The sequence below is a fragment of the Harpia harpyja genome, chromosome 4 (assembly GCF_026419915.1).
Source record: "Harpia harpyja isolate bHarHar1 chromosome 4, bHarHar1 primary haplotype, whole genome shotgun sequence".
In the NCBI taxonomy this organism is placed as follows: Eukaryota; Metazoa; Chordata; class Aves; order Accipitriformes; family Accipitridae; genus Harpia; species Harpia harpyja.
In genome coordinates this window covers 62,388,458-62,406,969 of record NC_068943.1, presented here as the reverse complement: position 1 = coordinate 62,406,969, position 18,512 = coordinate 62,388,458, and the positions used below count along the sequence as shown (strand labels likewise).

Sequence of the window (18,512 nt, the reverse complement as noted above, 5' to 3'; positions counted from 1 at the left end):
ACATCTTTGTTAACAGTGTACGCACTCCACAGGGACATCCCATATTCCCTGCTGTATCCACTCACATAGCGGTAATGGTAAAGGAGGCAGTAACTATGTCTCTTCTGCAGAACCCTGGGCCGTCCATAGGGTAAAGTAAGTGTCTCTATCTTCTTAACTGCAGCAGAAATAGTGCTTGTTACATTTCAATCAATACTGGTTGTTAAGCATCTTTCTCTTTTATACAGCTAAGGTTGCCTCAATTTCCAATTGCCAAATAAAAGAGAAGTCACAGTAACGGAACAAAAAAAAATTTCATTCTTATATCAAAGGTAGAGTTTCTATAAGGCAATAAATTAAATGACAAAGCCAGTACAAAGCAATCATTTAAACTTACACTGTACAAATTAAGTTTATATTTAAAACAAAACATTTTGCCATTTGAAACAGGAGATGGATCCAAGTTTCAAAGTTAAAGTCTTTGTCGACTTTATGTTTCAATTTAGTATATAATGTGGGATCTGCTTCTATGTAACATTTAGATGGGACAGTAACCAATTGTGGTGATTTGAAATCCACTGAGGGGACTATTTTAGTAGAAACCACAAAGTCACATGCAAAAGTGACATTTAAAGGACTACGAAATATAGACATCTAAATAAATGATACAATGAAGTACTGGCTGGATTTTCAGATGTGCAAGGACTCGCTTTATAATGAGTGTGATAGTCACAAAACCTTCCTTCTCCTTCTCTCTCATGGACCACATCTCTTTAGAAAGTTTATATACAGAGAAAGATGTCTCCAAATGTTTTATGTATGACACTGCACAGAGTTTTTGGCAGACCCTTGCCTAAGGCATTGCCAACTACTGGATCCAATGGAAGAGTGAAGACTTTCCTTTAAAACCGTATCAGAAAGAAGTTATGTGGGGTCAGCAGAGGGTAAGTCATTAGACAGAAGCTGAAAAGTAAAGCAGAGTTAGCAAAAGAATTACTTTAGAGTCACTACCATTTATCTTGAAGAAAAAGCAAAGTAACAAAACAGAGTCTTAGGAAACAGGTGCTCTTGCAATCATTTGCTGTAGTCAAATGTCAGCAGAAAGTTTCAGTTTTTAACCACTAAGGTAGACTTCGATTTCATCAAAACATTGAATATTTAAAATTTTGCCAACTGGAAACAAACAAAAGTTTTCAAGTTTCAAGTTCTCTGATGTAAAATAAAAAACGAGGAAAACTAGCACATCATAGAAATATTTTAGAATAACAAAAATATTACTTTGCTGTTGAAAATGCAAGTATTTTCAATCATTACATGACTGGAATTATAAAGAAGGTGTCAAAGTATATTTTCCATTAGATAGGTCACTACCATCCACAAATTATGCGTAACTACAATTTCAAGGCAACTGTTTTAAATGGGGAAGAAATTGAGCAATAAATGCTGCAGATTTTTTCCACTGTAATGCCACAACATAAAAATAGTCAAGATTATGCCATTTATTTCTCCACCCATGGGGGAAAAGGCAAACAATTCTTTTTTTTTTTTCTTCATAAAACTAAATATGCAGCTAATATTTTGTTGTTCTTACAGGCTGTCAAGTTATGACAATCAATGAGACAATATGCAAACTGAGGTAACTAATAAACTCTAAATAGTCTTAAGAAGCATCTAGGCTGGTTACTAGAAATTTTTTGTATGATAATGCTTTTTATATCTAATTAATAAGTGCTTAATTCATATAATTTATAAGGAAATTACTGCTATTAAGACCAGTGCTAAGCAAGGTCTCACTGATAATCCAAGCCAAAATCCTACTGTTTCAAAAACGTAGGTTAAAGCCTTAGGTTCCTATTTCTACAATACGGAACTGTGCCTGGCCTTGCCATATTTCTTCAAAGCCGGGTTCAGCAAGGCACTCTGGCATCCACCTACACATTAGCCAAGCCTGTGTCAGTGAAACCACTTACATGCTTACAATACACCATATTGTACTAATTGGATTTCATTTTGTTGCTCTCATGACGTTACAACGCTGAAAGTTATTTTAAAAGATTTCTGAGACACATTTTAAAAAGATGCCCTGTCGTTACTGGAAAAGATTCAAGAAAGCTTTATCTGCTCTTTGTGCCGGGGCAACCTACACAAACCAACAGAAGCCTTAAGTTAGCCCTGAATAAGCAGCAAGTACTGGATCCTGCCTGTAATGAGCATTTACATCCAGTTCTTAATAGTGAGCTACAGTGGGGTGTCACCAAATACAGAGTTTGTGTAAGAAACAAGGTTTCATGAACACACACAAGGCAAGGTCTCTATCAGCTTATTTCTGACAGCCTAATCATCTTGATTTCATCTTTTAAGGTATTAGGACCAAGGACTACATTCCATTTTGACTTACGGTTTTCATGTTTTACTTATTGTCTTACCTGCTTCATGCTCAAAATAGTTTATTTTGTTTTAAGAGTCATGAGCACGTCTACAGCCTTAGAAATCGCAGCTCAAACATGGCATGTGTATGTCCAAAGAATGGAAATAAAGCGTAAGTAAAACAAGCAATAGCTTAAGACCATGTAACAACTCAAACATGTAAAATATCCCTTACACTTCATGAAAAGTATTCTGCCATTGTGTTGTCTCTATTTGCAGGGATTTCTTATCAGATACTTCCCCATACACCACTTTTGCTTCCCATTCTTGAATGCTCATTACTTCAGTGCTAGAAAATTAAAAAATATCAGATAATACATGTGCCATAAAGACACATGCATAACGATACACATTTTCAGACAGTCCTACTGAACCATTTTTTTCTCAAACCTCAGAGCTGGTCCCAGAGAGTATTTCAAAGAAATTTTACCTCATGTACTTGAGAGTTTCTCAGAGGTTTAGACATCAAACATTCTATATTTTTTAATAATTCTTACATTTTTGTTACAATTTTATATTACTATCTAAAGTTCTTACCTTCTGTTTCAGTGAGATTTAAACGCTGATGAAAATCCCTGATTGGCAAGCCCTATGATTACAAAGCAAAACCAGTGAGATTCTACTAAGTGTTCTACAAACCATATTATGATCCACTACTACACTTAAAGTACCAAATGCAACATCTGCCTCACAAGTTATCCCTATACAGAACTCACTGACATCTACTGGAGAGGGGCTATAGAGAATTTGCAGAAACAAATTTTTGCCACAAGTAAATCTACAGCCTTGAAAACCACAGCCCAAACACACAACATATGTTGAAATTTCCCTTCCGTAAAAGTAAGTGAAGCAAGGAAGAACTGAATTTCCCCATCAAAGCTTGCTTCTGTGGCATCTTCCAAGCTCTTCAGAGCTGGATATGACTTAACATAAGCAAACTGCAAAAATGAATATACAAATACAGGCTAATACCCACTAACCCCAGGCAAGATTTGATTTTGAAACCAATAGTAGGGGACTGCAAAACTAGCAGGTAAAGATATACTCTGGAGAATCCAGAGTTTCACTCTTTGAATACACCACAGACATCTGCTTCCACAACTTTAACCATTTCAGTACTTACCCCTGTCCTGCAGGAACAGCCAAGGCTCACTGAAAAGGCTCTTTGTCCTACTACAGAGCATTCTGAAGGATGGCTTGTTTCTTTGGGATGGTGGGGAGTATAAACAGGGTTCCTTAAAAGATGGTTTAGGCGCCCATGAGTTCCATTGTTTGGGGCTGGTTTCAAATCAAGCAAATCTATGAAAGAATTCAAGGGATATTAAGAGGATGAGAAAGACTGTAATACACTACTACTTGCATTGTGATTACAAGTATGGGTGAGTCAATAAAGCTGCACTGCTTGCTGCTCCTAACACCCAAAAGAGAAAGCAATATAACTCCTTTATAAGGAAGCACACGTGTTCTTAGCTAGGGCTCAGGATAGTATTAGTCTGCGTGTAAGGAGGGACAGAACAAGCGCAAAAAGTGACAGAGGCTTACATCTGAAGGGAAGTGAACTTGCAGCATCCAAACTTGCAGTGGGGGACAGAATGGGAATTCAAACACAGGAAGCTAGCGACTACATAACATTGAAGCTTTGGGGAATAAGTCTAGGGGCTTTTTGGGTTTTGTTTTAATTATTTGGAAATTAAATACACAAGCTTCAGTTAATAAGCACCTGTCCTGGTTTCAGCTGGGACAGTTAATTTTCTTCCTAGTAACTAGTACAGTGCTGCATTTTGGATTTAGTATGAGAATAATGTTGATAACACACTGATGTTTTAGTTGTTGCTAAGTAGTGCTTATCCTAAGTCAACGATTTTTCAGTTTGCCATGCTCTGCCAGCAAGGATATGTACAAGAAGCTTGGAGGGAACATAGCCAGGACGGCTAACCCAAACTAGCCAAAAGGAGATTCTATACCATAGGACATCATGCTCAGTATATAACTGGGGGGAACTGGCCAGGAGGGGCAGATCCCTGCTCAGGGACTGGCTGGGCACCAGTCAGGGGGTGGTGACCAATTGCGTTGTGCATCACTTGTCTTTCATGGGTTTTATCTCTCTCCCTTTTTGTTATCTTCCTTTTCATTACTATTATTATTAGTATATTTTATTTTATTTCAATTATTCAACTGTTCTTATCTCAACTCACAAGTTTTACTTTTTTTGTCACCAATTCTCTTCCCCATCCCACCAGGGAGATGGGGAAGGAGTAAGCAAGTGGCTGCATGGTGCTTAGTTGCTGGTTGGGGTTAAACCACAACAGCATCACTAAAGGGTAAAGCTGGAAAAGAACCTAGACAGAATATAGGTTTCTGCTTGTCACTTAGGTCTAAAATGCTAAGCTTCAAAATTCTCACCAAAGTATTCTAACCACAAAACCATCTCTACCCCACAAACACCTAAATCTCTGCCATTAAAGTAACTCAAACAGCTAAAAGCTGCCTACCACCAATGCTCAGAGACACTTCAGACACCTTAAATACTGAATAGATCAAGCCCTATTTCATGCTTAATCCTTGCTAGCATTCATAGATTTGTTGTTCTTCCACTTAACTCATACTGAATCTATGAAATAAGGTTTTTTCAAAACATAGCAGGTGATGAGACACACTTGTATCCAAAAGCTTGGTGTCTAGATCAAGCACCTACAGCACAAGAGTTAGAGCTGAACTTCCATTCCTACACAGGGAATTGAACACATTTCTCCCTGCACTGTGCCACTCGTATGTTTAATGTCATTCCCTCCAGATGAAAAAGGCATGGGCAAGGAAAAGGTTGAGTAAATTGCCTCACCTAATTTTCTATCTGAATGTTAATGTGCTGGCTTTTGCACGTCCTATTCTTCTAATTCTTTCTATACAGTATGGAGGAAATCTAGACCTCAATGACTGCACTTAAAACACCTGATCTGTCACTGAACTTGCTTCACTGAGATGCCAGTAAGGACTCTACCCCTCCCATGCAGCATACACAGAACAGGTCAGGGGGGCACAATAAGGTGGCTCAAGATCAACCATGACATAAGACAGCAAAACATACAAGGCTGAGAGACACAATTCCTGACAATGGCCTGTTTCCTATTCCAGCAAAGAATTTAAACACATGGTTTAAATGTGGTATACCTGAATATCGCCACTGATCTCAAGCATGTGCAGTGCTCCCGTTAAGTGTTTCCTGGATCAAACCCTTTGGTAATACTTTCTCTCACAGATGCAGATGTTAGAGCAAGTATAGGTCCTGGCAAGAGAGAAGTAGGCAGGAAATAATGGAAAACAGGTGAAGACCTCAAGGGTAATAAATGAACAGAATGTGGTAGGACTAGCGAAAGACTTTTGGAGAAACCATGAAATACAGAACAAAGATGGGACAAAGGAACAAGGAGTCACAGTAACATTGCGTTTGAAAGGAGGGGGAAAAACGGCCACAAGGCATCTAATTTTCAGAAACACCAATTCTCTGGTGCTGTGTACTGTACAGTGTCAGAAAATAAAGTGAAGAGTATCTGTATACGGAGCGAGCTGTCTGTCATACTCAGATGCAGAAGCAGAGTGCATGGAATAGAAATCAATTATGAATTTTAGAGTGACATCATAGAGGGGTGAGAAACGGGAAACCTGACTATGGCAGAGACAACTAGCTCTAGGGTGAGACTCCAAAGCAATAGGGCTACAAACTAACAAGAGAGTTGCAGCCCATCAGTAAAAAAAAGCATATTTGAAACACCTGTTGTATTACACAATAAGAATGGACAGGGAAACATCCAAATCTAGTATTAAAAGATACAATACATAAATTAAACAAGGGACACATATAATGATGAACTTGGGAGAGGGTTTATTATATGAATCAAGTAAACAAAACCAAAAAACTTAAATTTTATCTGAATTCAAACCCTATTTATATCAAGTAACTAAAAAATATGGTAAAGGAAAACAACAAATAAGAAAACACATGACAATATAAGGAATTGTTCAAGTGCATAAAAAGCAGAGGGGGTGACTGACTCAGACCTTCTGGAAATGAGCTGCCTGGCAGCTGTACCCATACCCATTACTATGCTTGTTATATACTGTTCTGCCTGAATAAGGTCACCTGAGTGATTAGTCTGATAAAGCCTCTGGCTAGATATGAGAGAGAAATATCCTTTCTTCTTGATGGTAGAGAGATTGTGTAGTCGTCAGTTTTAGTAGTGGCGAGTCAAAGTGGCAGCTCTGAAGCAGCCAGAGGAACACAGAGAGTGACCAGTGGAAAGGATAGATACAAGGTGGCCTGATCAGTAGATCCTAAACAGCTGTTAGTCATTTAGAAGCTGGACCTTTCTCAGAAAAAGCAAACAGCTTTTCATTTGTGAAGATCAGCAGCAAGTCTTAAGGACAAATTTCTAAGGACACTTAAAAATCTGTTATTAGAAGATTTACAATGTCCAAAAGATACTATATTTCACTGAACAAAAGATGTCCCCCATCATCAATTGTACTTACCACACATTAAATTATATACTTCAATGTTTTCAAATGGATCAACTTGAGTACGAAACTTGAATCCTGGTCCAAAACCAATAAAGATAGCCTAGGGTTTACAAAGAAAAGTACAGTGGAACTCTGTTTAAGACAAGTTGAAATGGAAAATATCTTCATAGAGGGCATTTTCTTCCAAGAACTTAACCTTTACTTTACCAACATAGTATGGATCAAGTCAAAAGCAGGTTTTTTTTCTTAAGAAAAGTAATTGTATAAGAATAATTTTAAAAAGTAGTAAAAGAGTATTGGAAACACGATTCTATCTCATTGTTGCTTTTAAAAAATCACCTTCAGCCACTTATGAAGTCCCTTGCTCTTCCCTGCTTTTGAAGAAATTAAATTAATTTTCTTAAATGCTTTAAGAGATTTAATGGAAATGGTGAGCCAAAACAACCATCACATTTCATGCCCTGTAAACAATTTGGAAGCTTTTAACTTAAGGCTATAAAAACATTTGTTGGTAGCAATGTTTTAAATGGTTTAAGCAATGGCAACATCCTAGGCTTCTATGACCGGTTTGCAGCTGTTCTTTCTTCTTCTTGCACCACTTCCTGAGCTGTACCGGCACAAGCTATTGTGTAGCCATACAGTGAACCTGATCCAGGAACACAGCCAACTCAACAAATTTTCTTTTTTCCTGCTGGCTCTTTTCCTTCTGGTTCAGTTCCCCGACCTACTTAACACTGCAGCCACGCAAAGCTTACACTAGCATAGAGCAGGGTTTGTTGCAGGAATAAGAACAAGGAGGCATGGGCAGCAAGTGCTTAAACTCAACTGCTGACAAAAAGATTGTTTTTAAACTTATCCTGAGATATTGAGCTTATTTTTAATTAAGTGAAACAATTTGTGGTATCAAGATAGTGAATGACTGACAGATGCTTTGCACTCTATGGCATCTTCCTGGGTAAATCTCAAAGCTCTTTCCAAACAATGCAATTGTCTCAGATTTCATAGCTGTGTGGCAAAAACAGAGGCCAAAAACTCAACTCTAACTTGTTTTTTTGAGATTAAAGCATAATGCAGTCTGTCATTCTGCAACTGTTGATACTAAAATCTGTAGGCTAATAATTTACTCAACAAGCCTAATTTGAATCAGATGAGGCAGGAACATGGTACCTCCTTTCTGCTGAACTAGGTAATTAAGAGTATGAAGTTTATGCTGCTATAATGTTAGCCTCAGAAGGATAAGTTATATCTGTTCCAAGACCAGTTAGGGATGCTATGAACTGACAGTCCCAAGTCTGGCAAAACGTTTGAATACAGTCAACCTACTGAAAAAAATTTACACAGTTAAACTGTAGCAGACAGAGAATATACTAAGCTGGCATTTGGCATCATGTGGCCTTGCTGGTTGTAACCCATTACTGGGTACCCTATCAACAGGTTTTCCATTGTCAAATCATGGAAGATTAAATATGGAATAGTGTCACAGATCTTAAAAAAAAAAAAACAAACAAAACCCAAAAAAACCCAAAAACCCTCAAACCCCAGCAAACACATTTAGAAATAGAAGAAGCTAAAAATAAGAGCTAGCATAAGTTTAAGTCTCACCTGCATACTGGGGAAGCGATTGTCTGAGCCATGGAATCCACCTATGCAGCTTTTAATCTCAAGCGGTTTCCTATTAAAAATCCACAGTTTATATAACTCACTTTACAAACCATATCAGTATAAAATACATTCAGTGATGCATTGTTTACTTGTCTATTAAAAGATTTAAAGGATTGTCCATAGGGAATAGAAAGTCTTTAAGCTCTAGAAGAGAATGCCTTTAAAATCAGAATGATAGTTTTCTCTGCAAATGTTATACCTTTGGACTTCTCAAGTATCCATAGTCACTTAAAGTAAAATATCAGATGACAGATGAACAAAATGTTTGTTCTCAGGATAAGAGATTTTCACTTCACTGTCATTTGGGTAACAGAACTTTGCAGTACTTTATATAAGTAGATTCTTAAGCGGGGGGGGTGTTGTTTTTTAATAAAAACTCTAATGTAATTTAGAGCATTCAGCTGGGCATCTTACAGTCTAATAAAACCAAATCTCCAACATATGCCAGGTCCATACCTATTACTTAGATGTGTACAGTTCTAGTAACCCAAATGTTGTTTGCATGACTTGCACGCATTTATGGTGTTATACAACAGGACCTACTGAATACATAGACAGAAAAACTCTTTCATGATTAAAGCCCTGGAGTATCACAGAGGCATTCAAAATTATATTATTATAGCAGATGCCATTATATCGGGAGTTGTAAATTCATTGGTCAGAACATGTAGGGTAATTAACAATAGTGGGCTCAGTAAGTTCAATGTATGCCAGTGGATCACTCACAAGACTGATTCAACTAAGTAGTCATCCACATGCTTAGCTTTCATGACTCACTTTGGAAACTCCTAAAGCATGGCAAGATGTGCTCAAGTATCTGACAAAGGGGACCTTAGTTTCTAACATTTGTGTCACAAAGACTGCCGCTACCTGCATACTCAGCAGGGAGAGTATCTATAGCTGCCAGTTTAGAATTGAGCCTCCTCAAGCCAGCAAAAACTGTTGAGAAAAGCATGCATTGTTTCTTTGCAATGCCTTTTGCTACGACAAACAATACCACCACACTCCAATAGCTATCACTGAACTCTAAGCATCTGGAAGATAAAAGCTATAAGAAAACAAGAAATCATTTGCTGTTTAATCAAGTACTGAAAACTAACTTACCTAGCAAGCTGCCATTGGGAGTCTAAATAAAAGTGCAATGGTTCAATCCGGTCGTTATAGGAATAATGGAAACGCTTGGGTAGCAGCTGTTTCATATAAGCTTTGAAAGGCTGATTTGGTTCTATGCACTGAAATGTTTAAATTAAAATATAAAGTGTACATTTCACCAAATTTTTGCTTATGTCACGCACAGTTAAAGCATTCAATTGCTAAGGGTCTGCAATAACTTCCACTAAGGACAACAGGACTACATCAGGTTTGGAGTCATATGGTCTGGGACATAAATACTAATAACTATTTAAATAACAAATACTGACTGGTTTTGCATTCAACAGTTATTAGAAGAATATTTATATTGGATTATGAACATAACTTACTCTTTTTTCTTACAGCCTACAATTGTACAGAACCAAAACCAGTACTGCTTAGAATTAATAAAGAACTACACTGAGACATGAACATCATGATACTTTCACAAGTGGTAGGAGACTATCCAGTGCAGTAATTCTACAGCTGTGTAATACAGAAAGTAACAGACATTCAAAGGGTTTTTAGATTGGTCACTCAAGGACAAATACATTTTTTCCACCAACTAAGATCCATTAAGGATTTAAAAAACAAACAAACAAAAAACAAACCAAAAACCAACCAAACAAAAACCCCTCTACTGTAATATTAGAATTTTTGAATAGTGAAGTCATCTATACAAACAGCATAGCTCTCACCAACAGTGGTGCCTCACAACTGAGAGGCAAACAGATTGTGGTGCAGAGATGAGACAGAAGCCAGGTATAGAGCAGAAAAGCAAATTCCTTAAGCTGGAACTGACAAAAAAAATAATCAATAACCTCTCTCAAAGCTGTTTATCAAAAAGGTGTGGACAAGAAAATCTTATGCTTGCCCAGGAAATGGAGCTGAGCTTTACACTGACTTGGCCCTCAGCCAGCATGGTCCAGATACAAAAGTTTTCCAGTTTGAAAAGCAACATGATACAGTGCTATCTAAGAGTTAGTGAAAAGAAATGAACACAAAACCTTAGTTAATGCACAACCACAGACAGCCATATGACACCTTACTCAGCTTTGACCTTCCCTTCCCCTGCGTGGAACTACTCCTGTTGTTGTTAACTGTATAGCACATGGAAGGTCACTGATTCAAAGTCCAGATGCTATGTAAGTAGCACAGTAAACAGCTAATGCTATAAAATAACTGTAAATGTCAGTAGAAATTAAGCTAGAACAACAGATAACACTTACTGTGAGGTTTCTGACAATGCCTTCATAATTAACTAGAAGAATCATATGTAAGAATTAGTCACCTAAGTTAAAAAAAAAAAATCAGATGTAAAATGAAAGCATTCCCACCATGTAATATAATTAGCTCAGTTTCAAAAAATTTCTGGAGATAAAAAATTATTTTTCCAGAATGAAAATCATGTGGAGCAAAACAATCACTAAACTGTTGTATTGGGTCTGGCTGAGATGGAGTTAATACTCCCCATAGCAGCCCTCATAGCGCTGTGCTCCTGGCCGGTGGCAGGTCCATCTTAGAGCCGGCTGGTATTGGCTCTGTCGGACACAGGGGAAGCTTCCAGCAGCTTCTTACACAAGCCACCCCTGTAACCCCCCCCACTACCAAAACCTTGCCACACAAAGCCAATAGAACTGTCAAGCTATTGCTTTTATGAAGTTTTAGTTCACAGACTCTCCTCCCCTTGCTTACTTATTTACAGCTTAAAATTTTAAACTGTTAGCCACAGTTAGAAAAATAATCCAAGAAGTAAGATTTCACAAGCAGCAACTAAATGCTGTGCTAATCAAGCTGGATTTTTACTGCTTACTAATAAACTGCTAAGGAAAAAGAAACAAATACAACTATCAGGACAGCAGTTTTACCTGGCAACGATCCTTAGAAAGATAGCCAAGTACAAGCTGGCTAAGATTCAGATGCTTGGACTCAAGCCAAAAGGGACCATTACATCATTTATTTTGACATTTTGTCTAACACAGGCCCATTACATTTCACACAGTTACTCTGTTCTGAGGCTGATATCCAATGCTTGACTAAATTACATAAAGGATAACACTGGCAAGGGAACCATTAATAATTCCTGCATAGATATATGCAGTACTACAAAGACAGCTATGCTACTTCATGAAAACAGTGCATGTGTCAAAAGCAGGAGATACTCTGCTTTTCTTCCTGAACTTGTTTCTCCAGGGACAACCTGGAACTGCCTTTGACTCCCACGTTCTCCAATGAAACATTTAAAACAGTTTAGAATAGCATCAAGCAATGAAGTAAACAGGACTTAAAGTCACTGAAGTTGAGGCCTACAAGTTTTAAAGGGCATGGAGAACAATAATCTAGATAGAAAAAAGCCTTATGAAACATGAAGGAAATGCCTGCATTCAACATTAAAAAGTACCAAAACCTGCAGGCATTAAATCTTCACCTAAAATGAGACTGCACAATGAATCAAAGTTTAAAATTTGTAAGCATTTGTTGATTTTTACTCAGGTTTATCATCTTATTTATGTTTGTTTGCAGTTTACTCAACTGCTGTCAGGCCATTAAGCCATTTTTTAATAACTAGAAAATATATTATAATACTCATAAAATAATATGTAAGAGATAGTAACAATCTAACATTCCTTTAAGACAGAAATACAGCAAATTTATACATAAACTGGTAAATCAGGAAAGTAGGTGAGACACAAGGGGAGATTTTTGGTCTGTCTTGAGCACCAGAGATCTGATTCAAAAGAATACCATTCACAAGGCAAAAGCATTTGCAGTTGGTCACTGAGGCAGCCTGCAAAAGTAATCTGTAGGATTCAAATACACTTTCAGACCTGCAAAGTCAAATGGTCTTTAAAAACACAGGTGCACTACTCAGTATTTTCTTTTCATCATTATCCAGGTTGTCCCTAGCTGACCTTCACTCACGTTTACCAGTGGAATGTGTGGATCGTAAGCTTGTATTCGTAAAGTACAAAAGCATATAACCAAGTAACAAAAATTAGTTTAGCAATTACATACAAGAGAAATACTCATCTGGAACATTATTAGGTCTTAGGCGAGCTGCAGGACCAGGTACTACCATGAAATGTTGAACATCATCCAGATAGCTGTTCAGATATGCTGTTTTTCTGCAGCTCCCTGCTTCCATCCCTGCAAAAGGAAATAAATTTTATTAAAAGTGGGAGTATCAATGTAGAGTAGCCTTTCTGAGCAGACATGTAAGTTAAGTTGTAGAAGTCAGAAAAGTAATTTCTCAAGTCTTTATCAGCAACCCCAAGACATCTGATCCAAGGAGACCACAATACTCGCACACAGAAAACAAAATATTACACAAATACACACAATCAGCCATTTCCTCAGCTGAGAAAGATACTGCAATTGAATAAATGGATAAATTTTCTTCTCTGAAGGGAAAGAAATCTTATGAGCCTAAGAACAGTAGTAACAGTCAGACTAGATATTCATTTAGCCCAATATCCTACCTAATAGTGTTCAGTAACATGTCTAGAGAAATACCCCATAAGCACAGCAATTATGGATGGACTGATCTTCCTTGCAGTGTTCCTTATCGGTTTCCAGAAGTCAAAAGGGACTTCAAGTTGCATATTGCATTTGAATTCTTAATTCTTGACAGATTTACCCTCCATTCATTTTGTAAACATTTTTTAAACCTGTATAGATATTTGGCTTGGATCATTCCCAGTGGCAATGAGTTCTGCAAATGAATTTCGTGCTGCATAGAAGTGTGCTTATATTTTGTTTGTCAGGAAAAGAAGCAGAAAAAAATGTATTGGTAAAATACATAACTTATAGAAATAATTCCAGAAATACAGAAAAGCTATTACAGCAATAAATCAAAGTTTCATATTCACAGCCTTCTAATAATGGATAAGGGAACTAATAACTGAAAGGAAGATATGGCTTGTATTTTCACTTCTTCAGCAATTCTCAAACTATTGCTGTGTAGTATAGTTAAAAGATAGAATAAAATGAAGTTATTTTTTACAATTCACATTTTTATTTCTTTTATTGGCTGCTAATGGTCACATGAGGAATTAGGAATAAAATATGAAAATTGTTTAATCCCTCCCTACGTTCTCCAATTCTCCTCCCTCCCCCTCAAAATAGTCTGATTCTCACCTACACTGATTATCTCTTACAGCATCTTGATAATAAAAAACATAATTTCTAGGTAGTAGCTGCTTCATTAACCTTGCCGGAAACATGCAAGTATAAACTCAGAATATTACTTCATAAAAACAGCTCTTCAAAATTCCGATATATTTTATAAAATAAAATTTACCATGATCTGATATAAAAATAATGTTCAGGCATTTATGCAAGTTCATTTGCTTGAGACCATCCATCAGCATCCCTACTATGTTGTCCACTCTCTGTAATGCCATAATGACCTGCAGGACAAAATAGGAACGTAAAGTAAGTGTTAATCCCTTCAATTAAAAAATAGTATTTATTTCTAGGGAGAGTGAATAAATTTAAACTGTAACAGTACATGCTAATAAAAAATAAGGAGCTCTTCTTATAGACCATTCAAGGCTAGATGCAGTCCAGATATAAATGAAGGACACAGGGGACCTAGAACAGTGCAGTAACCCCCAAACTCATGACAGAGACCACATACAGCGCACACTAATACGAGGAACTGTGAGGACGGGAGACTTACAGCATTCTCAATACCCCGTTAAACCTGCTTTTTGCCTGTTCCTCCTTCTCTCAGTTGTACACCTTTTAGATGCATAGTCTTTACATCTACTGAGAATGGACTCAACAGGTACAGCTATACTGCTAAATAAAAATAGGAGCCTGCAGACTGCCTAGCACCTGCACTGCTCGGGGCTACCTCCATCTACAGAAGACTGGCTATGTCTACACTGTACAGCTCCTGGCCCCAATTTTTTCTGGGCCCCACACCGTACTATGACTCAGCTATGCATTTTTATGTTATTTCAGTTGAAGACATTTAAAAAAAAAAAAAGTAAAGAAACCAAAACCCACACACCCAGATTATAACCAGCGAGGGTGGTTTTAAAGTATGAAATTGAGGATGTTTGTTGCATCTACCAGGGGCACAACCAAGGACAACAGGGAATGCCTAAGGGTGCAGATGCTGATGGGAGAATACCAGAGCGCTGAAGAGAATAGAGGAAGCCAAGCCTGTGGCACTCTTCCTCAAAATCCCTGTTGGGAGAGACCCTGGAGCAAACTGTCCTTGAAATTGTAACTGGATATTAGCCTCAGAGCAAACTAGTTTAAAGGGACTGAAAAAGCCAAAGAACAAGCTACCAGTCCAGCACTTTTCATGATCAGGGGTCTGGCATTCAAGCTCACTTGCGTAGGTACAGCCAGTGGGGCTACTTTTGACTACTTGTTAAGTAAACAAAACAAAAAAAGTATTTTTAAATTAAGTCATTCTGTTACCTCACTGAGCTACTTGGATAAGCTGTCTTGCTTTGTGTGACCAAAGATGAGATGCTCCAGAAAGACTATATACAAACCCTCAGGGTCTTTCTCTCCAGAGCATTCCTAACATACAGAACTTTAGATCCACTTATTAACCAAACAAAAGGATAACCAATTTGAACACATTCCCTATAATGCAGTTCCAATTAGTTGTCTGCTACTTCACTAGGCACTTACATTCATCTTGCAGTTCCTTACAGGAACAGTAACTGCTCACACCTCAAGAGAAGTTGGCAAGAGCTTTTTATTGTCATCACTACTGAGGTTAAATACCTAGTTAAGATGCCCAAACTTCCTAACCATTCAAGACAGGAAAATTTTTACAGTGTTCCTGAATTTCCAAGAGCTTTTTCCTTTGCATTTTTCACTTGAGTTTGTTAAAATGTAAAGCTATTTTTCAGACTTCTTTTTTGAAAACAGTCGCAGTCCCAAAGACTTCTTATTTATACAATAGGTACAACACAGACTGTGATGGGGTGAATGCCCCTTTTATCACCCTCTTTCCGAGAAGGCATAAAAATCTAACTGCAGGGAGATAAGACCAATATTCATCTAACCTTTGCACAGAGACTGGGAGAAAGTGAATGACAATTATAACATGATTACTTAATCACCAAAACTTGGGACCATTGCTATAAAAATGTTGGTTCTTGCTAAATTGAAAGTATATAAACTTTCTGTCTAACCTCGCCCCCCCCCCCACCAAATCAACATAATGAATTAGTAGGAGCAGATAAAGCAGCGTACAAGACATACCCAAGCATGCTTTGGCAATTTAAAAGTTATTGAAATAAAGAAAATAAAAATTAGTCTTACTAAATAGGCTGTTTATTACATGCTTTGTATCAATGTTAATTATGGATGGGCTGTCTATTCACAGATTTATTTTGTTTTTCCTAATAAGCATACTGAACATGGTCTTGGTTAATCTAACATGAATTACAGAAGTTTATTATAGAGTGAGAGCAAAGCTTCAAATTAAAAAAAAAAAATTAAAAAAATTAACAAGCTACAAAACTACTTACTCCGCTGCTTACTGGTCCAAACTTATGGCCTGAGGAATCTGGTTCTTCTAAATACAGAGTGTAAAAGTGTGGTCTATATCAAACAGTACCAAAAATGTAATATTTTACATACACGTTGAGACAGTTTGAAGAAATTATATTTCAACAATGGATATCAAATATTGGAAACAATGCTCTCATTCAGAGGAAGGATATGTTTCTCTATTTCCCTTTAATGTAACTTAAAAAAGGTTTCAGTCATAGAAACAGGCTTGCATTAAATAATATTTTAACATTGTTAGAATAAAGCATAAGATATTGTTTAAAACAGAAATCATATTTACAAAGTAATTCATTGCAATACCACTTGAACAGGAACTTACACTTGCAAATGTATACCTACCTTTCATCTTCAGGTAGCTGCAGCCAGTGAAGAACAGTTATCACTCTTTCTTCAAAGGGGATTGAGCTGTATCAGAACAACACAAGATCAACCAACCGTGTATTTCCAAGAGCTAAAAAAATTTTAGTCACACATTACAAAAATCAATGTACTTTAGCAGAGAAAATTGAATTCAACTGGATGCTGTTAATAGCTATTTAGCAGGATGTGAGTTTATCAATGCTAATTGCCTGTGACTCCACAGGAGTTAATGGCCTGATCTACAGCTCCCTTGAATATTGTCCCCATTGATTGCAATGTGATCAGGATAAAGCTCCCAGTATTGCTTATGTTTATAATAGAGAATAATTGGCTTCAAGGTACAAAATCGTGTCTAGGTTTTCATTCCTGTATTATGTTTTGAAAAAGTTTCAGTTTGGGGGTGTTTTGGGTTTTTTTTAAATGTTTAACCTGTTTGAATACAAGTTCTCATACTATGTCAGAAAGAAGATGCTCTATATCAATTACTGAAGTAGACCAACAATAAGCATGTTGACCTGTAACAACATGAGGTACCCAAAAACTTAGTACTTCAGCTACTTAACACAAGTTCATGTAACAATGTACAAGTTCCTAGAGGAAAAAAAAAATGTAGGTAGTAAGTCAAGAACCAGAATTTCCATGCTATATGAAGGGTGTAGTAAGAGAAAATGATCCTAGGAACATAGAAAAGAAAAGCCTCATTTCTTGGGCAAGATTTGAGATTATTAAATAAATGGTAATAAACAGATTTATGTAGAATTTTCATTAGGCAGAAAATGTTTAATTGCAGTGAAGAGCAATCACTGACTAAAATATGACTGCCTTAATGTGAAATATTTTCAAAATTTGCAATGAAAATAATTTTAGATTAGAACAATTTACCACAGTCAACAGTAAAACTTTAGTTTTCATGGACAATATCACATCATGACCTGATATATTCAACTGTATGAGAGGTTTGGATTGAATGACTCTAAACACACCCATAAAAGATTTTTATAAATAGAAACAGAAAAGCACTAAAGCTTCAAAGCTGGCTGCTCTTCAAGCTGATTTTTCCACATCTATCTTTAAAACGTTTGCTGAGGAATGGCAAAATGATTAGATAAAGAATCTACATTATACTGAAACAAAGTTAACTGGATCCTATCTTTTTTTCCCCCCACATTGTGTACAACTATTTAGAACAGCAGGAAAAAAAAAGTTATGCTTTCTCTGGTGTCTGTCCCATTGCAACAGTTAAAGTAAAATATTCATCCAAGACACAGGAGTTTACATACCTATTATATTTTTCATACAGGTTTGGAAAGGTTCCATTAACTGCTACGTCCGACCCAGGCCAAAAGAACGTACCTGCTTTTAGACCTTGGTACATAGCCGTTAGCCAAATCTGCAGGAGAACAAGTCGTCATTATTAGTGTGGGTCACTGAATTAACTGAGTAACTGCCAGATCCACTGCTGCCCCTACCAGCTCTGCACCTTTTCAGCAAGATCAAAAACTAAAAGTGTAAGTAAGTGGAGCACTCCAGACAGTCAATCTTGCATGTCATAACTATGGGCAGTTCAGATATACCTTGCAGCCTGATTCCTTGTGGCAAACACTCACATCCTTTCTGCTGCTACACCAGGGGGGAGCCAGGATAGAAGTAGGAACCATTAGCTCCCATGGAGGGAGCAGTAATATAATAGTAGAACCACAGCTGAACACCAGGAAGGGGAAATGTCTCAAGAATAGTGAAGCAAGAAGAGATGGGAAAGTTCCAAGGACCTACGCTCCACATACTTTGAAATATGGGAGCAACTCTTCTGATTTTACTGCTGATCTCATGATTTGCAGATTTGTCTGCCTTCTGCCCGACTTTTACACCACTTTCTTCTCACTGGCCTGCAA

At 37.2% G+C, this 18,512-nt stretch overlaps 1 protein-coding gene across 2 annotated transcripts in view; it reads right to left on the bottom strand.

Annotated features, from left to right (window-relative positions):
* Positions 1–18,512, bottom strand: part of ENPP1 (ectonucleotide pyrophosphatase/phosphodiesterase 1) — a 58,728-nt gene that overhangs the window by 7,317 nt on the left and 32,899 nt on the right. For both annotated transcript variants that reach the window (XM_052784373.1, XM_052784374.1), the window contains 12 exons: positions 17,901–18,010; positions 16,600–16,665; positions 16,218–16,290; positions 14,015–14,123; positions 12,730–12,861; positions 10,944–10,975; positions 9,688–9,815; positions 8,524–8,593; positions 6,934–7,021; positions 3,530–3,705; positions 2,944–2,995; positions 3–157 (listed from right to left, as the gene is read on the bottom strand). In XM_052784373.1, coding sequence (XP_052640333.1) covers positions 3–157; positions 2,944–2,995; positions 3,530–3,705; positions 6,934–7,021; positions 8,524–8,593; positions 9,688–9,815; positions 10,944–10,975; positions 12,730–12,861; positions 14,015–14,123; positions 16,218–16,290; positions 16,600–16,665; positions 17,901–18,010 — 1,191 coding nt within the window. The remainder of the gene's footprint in view (positions 1–2; positions 158–2,943; positions 2,996–3,529; positions 3,706–6,933; positions 7,022–8,523; positions 8,594–9,687; positions 9,816–10,943; positions 10,976–12,729; positions 12,862–14,014; positions 14,124–16,217; positions 16,291–16,599; positions 16,666–17,900; positions 18,011–18,512) is intronic.